Genomic DNA, 17,282 nt, shown 5'->3' with positions numbered 1-17,282 from the left:
AAAGTGCTGCGAAGCTAAATTATAGTGAATTATTAGTTTTTCTCCTTAGAGACGACAAGTGCTAAACTTATTGTTGTAATAGTGCTGTAAAAACTTATTTTAACTGACTATTTAGCTTTTCTAATATCTCGTAAAAGACTCTCACTACTATTTTTACTTAAACCAATGTTTTTCATTATGAATCAATAGCTACTGCCGAGAATGAGTTCCCGATGACAGGGCGCAGCCGTTCTGAGATCGGCTAATCCAATTTTTCATATCCAAAAGGTCGATTTCGCTTTAGAAGTTTGTGAGAAACGTGGGTTTGCCTAAGTACCTCTTCCACCCGCACCACATTTAGCCACAAATACTTTTTTTTCACTGAATGATAAATCCAAAGAGTTTCAACTCTTATACTTGCTCTAGTCACAAGCTTAACTGAGACAATCAATTGTAGAATTGTAATATCAGGAGTGATTATTGAGCGGTAGAAGTAAATATAGCAACGACAACTCTCAAAGAACAGATGGGACCTTTGTAGAGCCACAAGATGATGCTTTACAATCAGGATCCGCCACATTATTTAACAACCCCGCCAGCTATTAACATCTCAGAAACTTAATTTCCTGTTAACAAGCTAACAATGAGCGAATTGTGAACCGCTATAAAATCATCAAAACGTACGAAGACCGCTGGAGTCTTCCGAATGGCGTCAGAAGTAATAAAATCTGCTGGAAAAATTTTACTTCAACGGCTTCACGTGATGCTGCGATAAAAAGGGTACCGTCAACATGAAAGAAAACGATAACAACTACCGTGGTGTAGGTCTCCTATCAATTATCGGGAAGATGTTTACAAAGATTACATAAATGTGACTTCAAAGAACTCCCGAGGAGACAATCCGAGAAGAACAATAGGAATTTGGACACAATAATGTTTGTGTACTTAAGATTTTCTCACTCCTCCAGTTTATGGAAGATCGTGTTAGATGTGGAAAGCGTGCAGTTATCGCTTTTATTGATTTTCGCTCTGATTCAACTGTATACACTGACTCTGACTTTGGTTGTGTTTTAGCTATGTGTGAAATAATTAGTCTAATTCATTTGAGATCCGAGTCGGTATTCGCTGAAGAGATTTATGTCATTCCTCCACTGCTTCTCAAGTATTAGTAGTCCATACATTTACGCAAAAAAAAATTGAAAAACAGACATATATGAATCAATATGATGTTACGAACTTCCTGAATGATCTGATATTTGCTAGTGATACGCTATTATCGGAGATACAGATGTTGTGGCTTCTAACATTCTTTGTGATGTAATTCGGACTGCAGAGCCCTATAGCTTGACAATTATAAAGAAAATACAAAAGTATTGACAATTGGCAGATCGCTTACCATTAAAAATCTCAACAAGGTACCAAGTCCAAGCATGTATGGGAGTTCAGATACTTGGGATCAGTAATACAGAAGAAATCCATCTACAGCAGAAGTAATAACCCGAATCGACCAACCTGTAGAATGTTTTGAGAGATTTTATTGTGGGCTTCGCTTAAGATGTGGGAATGATAGTACAGTTGCACATATCCATGGAAAGAAATATGAACGAATTCCTCACAGACTTCTATAGCAAAATCGACCTTTTGGGTGAAGGAACAGCTCCGAAAAAGATACGGATCAAGATCCGAAAAATATGATACTGCCAATGTGCCATGAAAAATTTGCAGCCAAACGTCAATCTTAAGGTATTGGTTGAGAAGTGGCCACAAGACGAAAATCAGCAAAAACAATTATAACGGCAAGTATAGCATACTTTGCGGATCTAACCAATTCCTTCATAATCTGAGAGAGTGCGAAAATATTAACTATAATTCATATTAACTACAATTCGACCTAGATCATATCTGCTCTTTTCAGCTTTTTTCTTCGCGAGCTCTTTGAAATATCATTTATATATTTATCGTCAACATTTTTTTTACCAATTAATAGATTAATTCTGCGATACTATTTAGAATGTTCGCTGTTTTTTCTTCGATATTATTTCAATCGTTCCATTATAACTTTTCGCTAACGTTGTTTCTCTACAATGGGCTTACCATACTTTATTTATTGTAATTTTAATACTCTGGAAGGTTACAACAATCCTACGATAGTTCCAAATCAAGTATTTGGCACAACGTCCGATATTTCAGTTTACTTCACTTCGATGCAACAGCTTCTACATCTGCTAACAAATCTATGAGTTCTACTCGTTTTCATTTTTCAACTGTCTGTAAAAATATGTCAGATATTCAGAGTTGTATTTTGTACCGAGCTAGTATACACATTTTGGTGACACACTAATGGACATACCCAACATCTTTCCCAACGATCTTTGAATCACAACCCGTAAATTTTTCCATCTTAGCTGACCATTGTACATATCAGACCTAAACCATTATACAAGTATTTTATTAAAAAGAATCATTGAAATATTGATGCTTGCATGAATTTTAATCAGCGATATATATTGCTGAAATGAAAATGCGTTGAAAAATATTAGTGTAAACAATTCCTAAAATACCTAATCTACCCATTACGTTCGATGATTTTTTATATTTGTATATATAAAATAACAGCTTTCCATTTAATATCATCGACATCAAAATCAAAAATATATTTTCCACATGAATTGCTTTTGTTGGAAAAAATTGCTGTCGAAGCATATCAAACACTTTTAGAAACGTATGATGATGCTGCTGTGTCATATTCCTGTTGTTGGTTTTGGTTACAGCAATTTAAATGTGATAATTTTGATGAATAGCGATGACAAAGAACAGTCAGGAGAACCAAGAAAGTTCGATGAAAATGAATTGAAAGACTTATTGTACAGAAACGCGAAAACACTGTAACAAAGTAAAAAGCGCGAAGTTGTTCCTTTAATTGACAACAATCGGCCTAAAGTTCCCAGGGTTGTGAAGACTAAAGTCAATGCAGCATGACTTGACTGATACAGTTTCGAAATACTGAAGAAATGCGAAAATAATTGGATCACTACCAAAACAACATCGTTCAAGCGAGACATTAGTACATATACAACAATACATTGCACCAATTTTTCATTCTAAATACCTTTTTAAACAAGCACCTAATGCAAGAAGGAATATTTCGATCATTAAAGTTAACCAATAATCTTGTTTCGCTCTAGAGTAATATAATCTCCACATGTGTCCATATTATACTATATATTTTATTTTAAAATGTGTTTTATAAAATACTGCTAAATTAATTTCAATTGGAAGTTATCCAAGATAGTTTATATAAGTATATTCAGCGCTACGTGTACAAATATCTTCAAACCTCCTGCGATAATTATTCATAAATCCTTCCTCGGTTGAAGGGTACACGGAGATCCATTAAGTAATATAGGTTTACTTCCTTAAATATGCAATTTTTATATCACCGTGTTTGTACAGTTTAAATAAGTACACAATTTGTTTATATTGGTGATACAATCGATACAAAATTCTGAATAATTAGGATATCAGTACTTTATGAAATGAAACAAGAATACTGTATTGAAATAAGAAATGTTACATGTTATATAATGTTAATATATAATTTAATTTTAAAGGATTTACAACAGAGATTTTTAGAGAAAATAGTAGAGATAAAAAACAGAGATACACAATATTACAAATTCATGTTGAAGCCTCGTTAACAGGCTGCATCTTTCAATATGTGTCAATTCGTCGAAGTGTGAACAAAAAATGTTTAATCGTAATGAAAGTATTTAAATATTTACCGATTAAATCTCATTTGCGGGAAGTTTTGTTTGTTGCTTCAATTTAAAGAGATATTTAAAGAAATCATCCACTTCATCGATTTGAAAATGATAATACTACTTTTAAAATTTTAAAAGTAATGTTTCGGTGTCATAATCGCTACTTTTAAAACTTCAATACAGGGAGCGTTCTGCACATCACAAAAAAAATTAAGATGAGTATTTGAAGGGGTATTTGATATTTGATACGATGTGCAAAAACACAACAATGCCATTCTTCAGTACGATTCATTGACAATGATCGACCACATATTCAAAACCCGGTGAAAACATGCTAGGAAACATTAAAATGAGAAATTTACCCTACCCGCCGTATTCTCCAGACCTTCCTTCTTTTAATTACCATTTGTTCCGGATATGAGTCGTGACCAAGAAAGGGTCGATTTCTCGATAGCCTTAATAGATAACTGGAAAGACTGAATCTGTAAAATATCTGAAATACGGGAAAAAATGGCAGCTGTGATGAACTATCCTTTGAATAAAATACATTATAATACTTACAATAAACAAAATCCTTTTAAATTAACTAAGGAAACTTTTAAAGGGATAAAGGAAAATAATTGACATCTTAGTAATTTAAGTTTAATTAATCATGAACGGAAAGTTATACTCACAAATGTTTTGTCAGCTCGTAATCTGACATCTATCCTGAAAAGACATATTGTTTACAATGCGGCAAGGTAAAACATAAAGTTAAACATAACAAGAACAAATCAGTGACAACTGAACATGTTAACTTAATAATTTATTGAAGGCATTTATCAATAATTTACATATATTTTCTTACATATCAACCTCAATGTTGGATAGAATTCGAAAAACAATGGCATTGGCAATTGCAAATCCAAATCGAAGATGTCAACCATAACATCTTCATAAATACTTCTTTCCACATATCCAAAAAAAAAGACCAACAAAACCTAATTGAATGCTATTGTAACTTTTACCTTTTTCCATCAATTTTTGTTGTCTTTACACTTGTTTGTTACTGTCTTGCCAAGAGTGCTACAATGAACCATGTTGAAATATTCGAGTTTCGTCTAGATACACAAATTCAAATAGTTTATCTTCCCTGGTGTTATTTTATGCCTTTAAAAATTGAATTATTTTTAAGGCAATGTCTGGAAGTTCCATTAAACCTCTCCGAGGGTTATCTTTACTCCATTTAAACCCTATGCCCTGTAAGAGTGTATGAAAGGATCCCTTACGTCCCTCAAAAAGCCTCAGGAAACTTTAAAGAGATAAAGGAAAATAATTGACATATTAGTAATTTAATTTTAATTAATCATGAACGGAAAGTTATACTCACAAATGTTTTGTCAGCTCGTAACCTGACATCACCAATCCTGAAAAAACATATTATTTAAAATGCTGCAAGATAAAACATAAAGTTAAACATAACAAGAACTAATCAGTGACAACTGAACATGTTAACTTAATAATTTATTAAATGCATTTATCAAAAGTTTACATATATTTTCTTACAGATCAACCTCAATGTTGGATTGAATTCGAAGAACAATGGCATTGGCAATTGTACATGGTACTCATATGTCTTGCTTTGTTTGTTATACCTGCAATCATCATTACGACTTGCTACGCTATCATGATCAAAACTATATGGTCAAAAAGCGCCACACAATTCTCAAAAGGGAACAAAAACGGTACCAATGATCGAATAGGTAAGAAAAGTCTCACGATGTTTTATTATACATTAGGACCTTAATATCTCATTTAAATAATTAATAAATTAAATTAATGACGCGAAATAAATTGTATATATTTATGTATAATATATAGTCTATTCAAAGTTTTTTTTAGTAACGCGCCATGGATATTTGTGACGTCGAAACATTGCAATGTTGCCGCATCAAGTTTTAGTTCAGTTTGGCTTTGACATACAAGAAAATTCTAATCTAAATAAAATAATTGAACAAAAATGTTATCAAATATAATTTATTTTATCATTATAGTACATCTAATAGATATATTATCGAAGGACTTAAAAGTATAATTGAGAACACAGGTATAATAGTTCGTAGGTTAGATTTGTTTTGTTTACATTGAACTATTTTCCACACCACCCATGAAGTAAAGTTTCTAGGCGCGTTTTTTTATGTAGTGGTGTACTCCTGGAGCCATAATTCACCTAATTAACAATTGTATATCTGAGAAACGTATTTTGCTTTCATTCGAGAACATATTCACTTTTGGCAAATGTTGTCATGGTGTGTTTACTTGTCAAGTCATCTTGGTATCACTGTATACTGTATTTCTTCTACTACTATCTGTGTACACCATTCTTCATAAAACTAATCATTGAATTCCGTCTAATGCATTTACCATATCTACAAAACAGTTAGTATTCATTATCTCCTCCTACGTATTAACCTAATGCTCATGTTTAATTTTGAACAATTACAATCATATCTGAACACACAATTCTTTCACGTCCTACAATACCTATACTTTCTACATTTATATTTTCTACAGTTCTTTTTTTTCTGCCTTTAGTTGTTTCCACTCTCATCACTCTGTCTCAGAAATCATTATCATATCCTGAAATTAGCCTTCAGTCACTTTCAGTTTCCGACTCACTGTCCAATTCAATTACTAAATTGTTAATTTCAAATATGTCTAAAAGATGTTGACGATTCCACCAATTATCAATTACTTCTTCTGTATGTCTTATCGAGCTCATCCAAACCGAAGGTGTTATGGTTAACAATGCTTACTTCCACATATCCAAACAGTTTTTGATGGAATATCCTTCTCGGCCAGCCACATTACTGCAATTAATTATTAATAAATATAAGACCAACAAAACCAAATTGAATTCTATTGTAACTTTTACCTTTTTCCATCAATATTTGTTGTCTTTACACTTTTTTTGTTACTGTCTTGCCGAGAGTGCCACAATGAACCATTTTGAAATATTCAAATTTCATCTAGATACACTAATTCAAATAGTTTATCTTCCTTGGTCTTATTTTATGCCTTTAAAAATTGAATTATTTTTAAGGCAATGTCTGGAAGTTCCATTAAACCTCTCCGAGGGTTATGTTTACACCATTTAAACCGTATGCTCTGTAAAAATGTATGAAAGGATATCTTACATCCCTCAAAAAGCTGCATGTCCCTAATTCTTTTATATATACTTTCCAGAGAGACAATTTTCTCTAAAATAATTTTACTAAATTATGTTTATATCGATAAAATAGTTTGTGTACCTACTGTACTTATAAATTTCGTATATTTGGTACCGAATAGAGCCAATATCAAGATGATCAGGATTCGTCACCCATTTTCTATGTACACGGATCTTCTTGGGTGAATAATGTATTATTCTTCATTGTAAGCAATGTTATTCACAGTACCCGCACTAATATTTAGCGCGGCAGGAACGCGCTAAATACACTTTCAATAAAATTGTACGGTTTTATATTATTTAACATAATCAATAATTACCTCTCTAACGGAAGTTATACGCAAAAGGAGCCTTTTCGAAATAACCTATTAAAATCGCAATCAATTTGTGACCCTGACTATCTATTGTATTCGGTATTTTCAAACCAAAATGATATCATGTATTACGGGACGATTTAAAATTTATTAAAATAATCAAAGCGCTAAAATAACGTTGTCGGTTTTTAATCTGTAGTAATAATAACTAATATTTTGAATAATTTTGCGTACGTCTGACAACCGGCGGCCGTCCGTTTATCAGAGGTATGCAAAATTATTTGATGCAATAGTGTTACGAGGTTTTGACCCTTACCTATAAATTATTGTGGCTGTATAATTAACTGTAGTTTTCAGACCTACTATAATATTAAAATAAATTATATTTGATAAAATTTTTATTCAATTATTTTATATAGAATATAATTTTCTTGTACGTCAAAGCCTAACTGAACTAAAACTCCGAGTTGATGCGGCAACATTGCAATGTTTCCACGTCACAAATATCCATGACGCATTACTAAAAAAACTTTGAATAAGCTATATATATATATATATATATATATATATATATATATATATATATATATATATATATATATATATATATATATATATACCTTATTGTTCACTGGTTTCGCTTTCTTGAGATTATTTGCCATCTTAGCTTGATCATTGCCTTGTGGTTTGTATTTCTTCCAATGTCGGCCTTCTGAGCCCACAGTTTACACTAGTTTTTCAATGTTCTCAATGAATTTGTTCAGAAATCTTTGACCAAGGTAAAGCTAATACGATTACACGCCCATCAAGTATATGAATGACCTTCCTCAGTGTTGAATCTATTTTCATCAAATCTCCGGTCCCTGTAATATTTAAATGGGTGCAATATTATTTTTAAAATTTCGTACACATGTACAATTTTAGGCAAATTGAACGTATTTTGATAATTGATTAGATTTTACGTACTTACTGTCGTAACTCATGTCGTGTTAATCTATCCATGTTTATTTTTCACGCTGAAATATTATATTTCATTTAACTAGCATTCATTTAGCATTTTCAACTCAGCTATTTAGCATTATCATCTTTATAAAACTATAAAATGATTACAAACTAATCATCTCCACAAAAAAAACACAGCTTGTCAGTGTCTTTTATCAAATAATGCTTTACGGCTTAGTTATTTTCAGGTTCTGATACCGACCGTAGAGCTTCTTCCAGAGGACTGATACCACGTGCCAAAGTTAAAACTATCAAGATTACATTAATTATAGTAACAGGTAAGATTTTCCTTAAGAAGAGTAAGTAACTCTGAAAATACACAATGACTAATATGACTTGATACCTTTTCTTTCTTTTTTAATCTCTTTAATGTCCTGGTGAAATCGCTCACCTTGCTTTTTATTGACATCTACCAAATGTTCTAGAAAATATATATTTTTAGACTCATTAGGCAATCTAAAATTCAAATATTTTGGCATTCTTCATATATTAAAGTATAAAATCTCCTTTTTATCAACTAAGGTTTATCTGGACATGGGCTCCGAACCACGGTCCTCCTAATATAATATTAATATAATAAATATAATAAAATCTATCCTAATATAATAAAATAACCACATTAAGCCTAATATAATATTAATTAGCGAGTGACCAACTTAGAAATCATTCCAGAACCACAAACATAAATTTACGACTATGCCCCAGCAGGATTCGAATCCGCGACTGTCGCAGCAGTAGGTGGGCCGTCTTGTCGCCCTTATCACTGCACCAACCAAGCCGGTTAGCATTCTTTTGACGATTTGTTTATAGTTAGGGTCTTAGAGTTATGATAAAAATTTCTCTAATTTCTGATCCGATGAAAACACCTTTCCTTCCGATAGGCCTAGAAACCTTGAAACTGTATATTTGAAGTAATATCCATCTTGAGAAACTTTATATGCGGCGGTAGTAAAAAAAATCATGTGAAGGTATCAATGCTTCTTGGGGAATGTTATTTCCACAACTTCGCTTCCTTGGCAACCAACATGTTCTGGTCCAGCGATTTTCTCGGTCTCGGCTATTCATTACACACAAAAAGCAAGAGAGTTTGGTTAACCCAGCCTGTTGTCCGAGCAACATGCACAAATTTTTTTAATTTCCGCACGCTTGCGACATGGTGTTGAGGATTGAAGTGAAAAAACAATGTTGTAAGAAATATAATTTATTTTATCTCTTATTTTTCGTGAATTAATTCGCAAATGCGAGTTCATTTATTTAAACGTATAATATAACAAACATATAAAGGTAAATGGAAAATATATAAAAATCTGTAAGTATGGTTTAAAGAATTATGAAATGAGTTGAACATTACTTTCTAAATCGATTGGTTTTATTAAGGCCGATTTCATACTCGGACCCAATTGCGGATTATACGAAGCAACGGATAAAACTTTTTCCTTACTGTTTGATGTGAGCTTGTTCTGCTTTTGCGAGTTGGTCTCTGAGAAAATCGCCCATCTTAATTTTTTGCTAACTGATTATTGATTCTGACTTTTTGTACTTAAGTTTGATTCACACACACACTGAACATCGTGGATATATCATTTTATCGCTGAAACTCCCCCTCGGATTCTTGGTTGGTCGCTGAAAGGGCTGGTTCAATAAAGGCTTTTCTACACCCTGATTTGTTCAGATTTTCGGGGAGGGAAAGGCTCTTCTAGCTAAGACTTTCTTAACTGAATGGAATACGTACGTTACGGTTTCTTAAAAATGGCTTCTTTTATAGTTATAGCCACACTCATAAACCACGTCTAGCGTCTTCGTTTACTCCTATTACCGTTATCCGAAGCACTGATGCGATATATTTTTTACTAGCCACGTGTTTTCTATAACTCGTGGTGCCATTCCTTCTATGACTGAGCCTAACCAGACATTCAACACCATGCAATATTTCATATTGCCTCAAGTAATAATTCTTTTCCATATCACAATTATTATGGATCATTAAATTGCCTAATAAATTATAAACTAATCTATACAAAAATAATTAATAGATAATTGAGTTATAATTGTCTCCCAATATATGGTTTTCATTTGCAAAAATCTAATTCCAAGTTGCTGTAGGTTTCTTATGGAGAAGCCTAGAGCAATAGAAGAATACAAACCGCCGTTGTACTGTATCGTCTTAAATAAATGCATCAAACGTTCAATATTGATACTGTAAACCAAAGTAGTGTTGCCAAAGTGGGAAACGAGCTCTTCCACATGATATCTAACCCAGAGGAATTTTTTTTGGTTCTTTCTTGAGCTAACCAACTCAACAGCATTTTTAGGAAGATTCAAATCTCCTAACAAATGATTTAGCTCGCCCTGATCAAAACGTCCTAGATTTTTTTCCGCATTATATTCAATTTTAACGTATCAAAATACACATATACAAATCAATTGAAAATTCCCAAAAAGATAAAAATTGTGTTATCATAGTCATCTAAAATTTTCAGCAGTCGCAAGTAAAAATAAAACTGACATTTCTATTCTAATACTTGCAGAAGATTTTGGTTATAGCACGCCATTACTTCGACGTTTTATATAGTTTCAAAGTAGGATATTGATGTCAACGATACATAAAATTTGTTAACCAATTGCACGTTTTATTGAATATAACTTCAGATCAAAAGCGCAAAGAATTTGCGGGCAAAGTAAGAATTAGTAAAACAACAGTTGAAAAATGTTTATTTAACTTGAAGACGATCCATTGAAAATATGTTTATAACACGTGGTAACTGAAAATAACAAGATATATTTCTAAAAAATCTGTAATACTAGCAATAAATAGTAGATATGCTATGTCAAAAAAAAACAAATCTACTAATCCATATTAGTAGATTCGATATTAGAATTAAAACATTTATAAATTTGATAAAATAACAGGTATACTGTTAATACAAGCTTTTAAAGCCGAATTAAGTGGTCAGTACAAAGCTTTACCGACATCAGTTTGAATGAACATCTGTTGTAAAAAATGTAAGGTCATCCTCTTGCACAAAAATGTTCCGCCATAAGTTACAAAAGGTGTGAAATTTGAATGCGTATTTATGTGCCTTTATTCGGATCGATTAAATGATAGCCTGACTAATACAAACTTCTGAATTATTATAAATGTGCAAAAATAAGTAAATGAATAGTTTAAAAGAGCCATCGAAAAAAGGTACAATAAATTTTTAAAAATATTTTAATTGAGCCTACTATTGTTCAAGTTCAAGAAAAAAGTTATTTAGATTATTTCTAATACATAGCTCATATCTATAAATACTTATTCAATAAAGCTATTCTATAACGTGTATAAAAGATAACAATTCATTGGCCATTGCAGATAAAAAGGTAGCATCATTAAATTAGCAATAAAAATACAACTGGTCGAATTCAAATTTGCGGAAGAACCGTGGACAAATAACTGGAGCAATATGGCTCACGTATGACAATAATATATTAAGGAGGAGCCCCACAAATGGCAAAACCCTCATTGTCGCCAAGGGAGATGATTCTAAGGGTTTGGTAAGATTGGAAATTAATTGTTCATCATGAAAGGCTGTCAACAAATAATGCGATTGAAAAAAAACGACCAAAATTATTCAATGGTGTTGTCTTGCATTATGGCAACGCCAAGCCACACACAAAACTCAGCAAATACTGATCATTATACATCCCAAACCTTGCCCCATCCAACTACTATTGATTTGTTTGGGCCCTTGCAAAATTATCTTAATGGTGTAAAGTTAGTTTTAAATTTTAAATTATTTTCCCCCAACACATTATTTTTAATACTAGAAAGAATATGTCATTATTTAATAATATATTTTGCATCGCTAGACACTACTCATTTTCATGTTTTAGCAACATTTGCATTCTACCTAGAAAAAAAAACACTTTTGATATTATTCCACATTCTATTCACATTCAATTTCGCATGCTACAACAAGTGATAACTTAAATTATCATTGTCTGATTAGAAGCTCGGGTTATTAACATGGACAGTTAACAAATAGGCTACTACAAGCTGAAGTAATCATGCAATATAAAAATTCAGTATACAACATCTCTGACTCTTTGGATTATATTAATTATAGTCTGGTCACCATAGCAATTATAAATACAAACTTGCACATAATATCTTTGATATAAGATGCAATAATATGTTGTATAATGTAGGCAACGATAGTGTGAAATATTTATTACTAATGTTTTCATTTGTTACAGTATTTATTTTATGTTGGAGTCCTTATATCATATTCGATTTACTGCAAGTATTTGGATATGTTCCTCCAACACAAACCAATACAGCAATAGCTTCATTTATCCAAAGTTTAGCTCCATTGAATTCTGCAGCCAATCCTATAATATATGGAATTTTTTCAACGCAGTTCTGCAAGATACTTGGGTATGTATATATAATTATTTTAATAACACATGTTTAATATAATACACAGAGTTTCTAATATCCCAATCAAAATATAACGTTATTTTCAGTAATATAGCACCGTTCAAGTGGTGCAGAAAACAGAATAAACGAAAATCAAGAAATTCCACGACCAAAAGCAGCACAATTTCGGAGGTACTCACTAATACAACAAAACGAAGAGCGGATATGGTAACCTCAATTAATAAAGCACACACCGCAATCGTAGTTGCAATAGTCCATGAAAAGACTTAGGAATTTAATAAACTATACATAATTTTTCAAAAACAGAACAGTATCAATTTAAGGAAAACAGTTCCATTAAAACCAGAACATGTGTATTACTGATTAAAATATACATCGAGGATTAAAATAGCTTCATATTATTGCAGAAATTATAAAATATATAATAGTATATACTTACGAAAAAATATTATTGTGCACTTAAATAAATTGGTGCAGGTGCCAGGATGAAAAGGAAAATAATATTTGAAAGTATATAATTTATAATAGACCACGTATGAAACACGTAAATACCCAAAGTGGAATTCCTAAATATTGTGTAAAAGACTGATATATCAAATGTAATTTTGTAATAATAACATTATATAAAAAATGACAACAGCAATACTAAACCAACATGTAAAAGAAAAATTTAAACTTATCAAACATAATACATTATTCTAAAAACATACTCCTTTAATTGAATATTTAATAATAAAAATAGAATAATAAATGTCGTCACATAGTAATAAAAAATATTTTTCTTTCTGTTTACCGTAAAATTTGATCAAACTCAGCATTTCAATTAATTCTAAGCTACCATTTACAAACATATTTACTAATGTATATTTCTGGTGTCAATAAAAGTCGTCAACAATATGAAACAAACCAAAGACTGAATATCTTAAACTTACATAAATGCGGTAGTGTTTTGTATATGTTATTGTTGCTCTATAGATCCATTGTATGCCAAACTAAAATATTTATTAATAATTTATTAATTATGTAATGTATAAATATATGTCTTTATATATACAAGATATATACAAATAATAAATAAATATAACAAATATACTGCTATTTTATTAAAATAAACCTCATATTATCCCTTATTAATAAATATATACATTGTATGATATTAATGACCAAATAACTACCATATTTGATAACGAAAAGGTTGATAACTATTTTTCCTCTATTAGAAGTATAAACTAATTATCGTTAATAGGTGCTTGTATGTATTTTGATCAGCGATATAAATGTGAACAACTATTAAACAACCTAACCTCACTGTTAAATTTTGAATGATTTTACCATTTCTCTATATAATATAGAGTTTTCCATTTCGCATAATTAACTTATTGATTATATAAAACGGTAATCATGAAATTGCATTCTCGTCATTCTGTATTTTTGTTGTTAGATTTCAAGAAATGTGGCACCGAAAAACCATAAAACACTTTATTTTTCATGTATGGTGATGCTGCAACATCACATCCAAATGCTCAGTTTTTCAAGGTTTCAAAATTGGTGATTCTAATGAATAACAAAGAATGCTTTGGACATACAAAAAATTAATTGGGAAATTTGCTGGACCAAAGATATTCTAGATATTTACATGTTATTAATCCCTAATAAAAAATGATTCGTAATAAGAAGAGCCATCCACAGAAGCAGAATATGTATGACTATAAAATCTTGCTGTACATATGGTGGAATCAGGAAGATGTCTTGCATTACAGGCTGCAAAAATGCAATGAAACTGCTATTGAGGATGCCTACCGACCTTATTTGGGCAAATTGAACAAGGTGTGGTTATAAAAAGGACTATTAATATATCGAGTGACAGGAGCAAAGTCATTTTCCAGCATAATAAAGCCGTGCATAGTAAGAGCTATAAAATATATTGTTGAGATTTTAGGTTATTAATTGATATTCTGAGATTATTTTAACAAACAGTTTTATTGATTTAAAACACCTATCTAAACATTTGAACAACGCGGTTTTTCTCTTGACTGGCACTTCTAACAACATCGAACAACTACATAACTCAAAGTTCCTAGAAACTAGTAAGATTTCATTATTGTACTTAACACAGAAGCCTTCTTTTAACTAAAGAAGAAATACTAATCTTTAACAGATACATTGTACAGCTCAAATAAAAAGCTGCATCCAGCTTACTCACTAGATATACTGCCTTTTGATTACAAATTGTTGAAATCGATGCAGCATGATTTGGCTGCACGCGTTTTCGAAATGCTGAAGAATTGTGATAATTGATCGACCATTTGCCGAACAAAGTTCTTTCGACACGGTATTGCCATATTGCCAGAAAGATGATAAAAGTAATGATGGAAAATATATTTATTATATTTTTTAACAATTTTTCTTTGTAAATACTTTTTTAAAACGAAAAACGGATCGGAATACATTCAAGCACCTACTAATTTTCAAAATTTAAAATTTCGTTACACAAAAACTATTATATTATTTATTGGAGACCTTGATCGACCTAGGATAACATGTGGATTCCTCGTCGATAAAATTCATCTTTGTTAGAAGGGATCCATGTCAAGATTACTTTATCTCTTGACATATATCGTCTGTTTTTCTTTTAATGTTAAACTCTAACGCATATATTCGATAGCGTGCTCCTATACGTTCACCACCTGAGCAACTCGTAGTTCATCACCTCGAGTGTGTCTCATAATATACACACAAGCCCTTCGAACCCAAAGGGTAGCCGAGCAGGTAAGTTTAGCTCGTTGACAATAACGTACTAGGATCGATACTCGCTAGGGTTAAAGGTCGTTTAAAAAAAGTTTAATGTTCGTAAAAATTAGGTGAGTAAAGTCGCTAATAACACAACAGTGTTGAGAGCGACAAAGCCTGTAGAATATGATTTTCTATCCGCTCCTGACATATTTTAAATTTTAGTTAAGTAATTTTAATTTAGAGAATGATCTCTTGGCTGTAGCTACAGAAATAGGTATAGTTACTAATATCGGTAAAGCAATGATAATGTTTTATTGTTTGTCATAATATAACTGACAATTTCTACCACGGACGACCTCACATTTTTATCGCAATTTTGAAGACATTTTAATACTGTAAAAGTTCCCTTCGATAAAAGAAGATAAAGATAGATTATAGATATAGAACTGACCTCAAAAAAACAGTACTACTAGAACATATGCTGACCATATAGCGGTTTTATTATCACACAAGAATCCAATATCAGCCACGAGAAACATTCAGCTTCATCTTAATAAAGCCGAATTGTGGTTGAAAACATGGCGTATCAGAGCAAATGAGAATAAATCTACCCATGTGACATTCACCCTTTATAGAAGAACATGTCCCAATAAAATTAAAGAATTATAAACCCCCGCAAACAGAGAATGTTAAATATCTGGGAATGCATTTTGATCGACGTTTAACATGGAAAAAACATATAGTGACAAAACGCAAGCAGCTTGGGCTTAAACTAAATCAAATGTATTGGCTGATAGGGCGTAAATCTAAATTATTCTTAGATAACAAGGTTTTGTTTATAAGTCAATACATAGGCCCATTTGGACCTATGGTGTTGAACTTGTGGGGTACTACTAGCAAACCTAACATAGATGTCCTCCATAGGTTCCAGAATAAAGTGTTGCGAGCCATCGTCGATGTCCCATATTACGTCTCCAACAATACTTTGAAAGAGTGGTGGTGCATTCCAATGCACTCGCCAAACAGTTAAATGTGCACTATAAGAGAAGTGAAGTGAGAGAAGTCAAAAGTAAACTACCATAAGAACTGATTAATAGGCTCATAAAGTGAGATATAATAATTTCTAAAATAAGTTAGAATGGTCTTTAGAATAAGTTAGGATATAGTTTAGAATAGTATCTAGAATAATATTTAGATAATAAGTTCGAACAGCAGATCACTTACTGAAGCGAACTTCTACATGTGAGAAAAGTCATATTGTATAACGGAATTATAATACTTATTGCCCACAGGCAGATTGTTGAAGTTCTAAGAGATTAATAACAAAAAGGCTTTACATTTATTTTTCATATATTTCATCACTGGCTAATTATATCATGGCGCTTAAATAATATTAAACATTTTCAAATTCAATGTTTCCTCGACAACTCAACTTAACCACAGTTGGATCTGCAACTTAGACTATGGATAAATTATTAATTTGTTTAAGGTTGACAACAATCAATATTATAACACAATTAACAAAAGTTATTTACTCAACATAAATAACAATATTGTATGTATCAGATGTCTTCATTTCATTTGCATCTTTCGATAATTTATTGGGCCTTTACAATTTCTTTGCTGACGACCTCATTAGAAAACGTATTCCGTGATATTATATATAAAATGTTTTGATTAAACAGTATTTTAGCTAATAGTATTGGGAACTACTTTGTCCGAATGAGAACAATTTTTAATGTTTTAATTGGTAAGACAAACAATTCAGTTATATTATCGATTTGAACATATTAAATACATGCCAAAATATCATCGAAATCAGCTCAGTAATTACTGATATTTTTTATTATTATTGACGTTTTTCA

At 31.5% G+C, this 17,282-nt stretch overlaps 1 protein-coding gene across 1 annotated transcript in view; it reads left to right on the top strand.

The window, feature by feature from the left end:
* The window catches only part of Ccapr1 (cardioacceleratory peptide receptor 1), a 327,876-nt gene extending 314,776 nt beyond the window's left edge, over positions 1–13,100 (top strand). Inside the window, exons 6-9 of the mRNA XM_076393866.1 lie at positions 5,288–5,482; positions 8,453–8,542; positions 12,501–12,681; positions 12,771–13,100. Of these exons, the coding sequence (XP_076249981.1) occupies positions 5,288–5,482; positions 8,453–8,542; positions 12,501–12,681; positions 12,771–12,954 (650 nt within the window). The 3' untranslated portion in view covers positions 12,955–13,100. The remainder of the gene's footprint in view (positions 1–5,287; positions 5,483–8,452; positions 8,543–12,500; positions 12,682–12,770) is intronic.
* The last annotated feature ends 4,182 nt before the right edge of the window (positions 13,101–17,282 follow it).

The sequence above is a fragment of the Rhynchophorus ferrugineus genome, unplaced genomic scaffold (assembly GCF_030347505.1).
Source record: "Rhynchophorus ferrugineus isolate W39M unplaced genomic scaffold, kcgeb_rfMv2 rfM1, whole genome shotgun sequence".
Lineage (NCBI taxonomy): Eukaryota > Metazoa > Arthropoda > Insecta > Coleoptera > Curculionidae > Rhynchophorus > Rhynchophorus ferrugineus.
The sequence above is the reverse complement of the archived record's forward strand: the minus strand, read 5'-3'. Positions and strand labels throughout refer to the sequence as shown.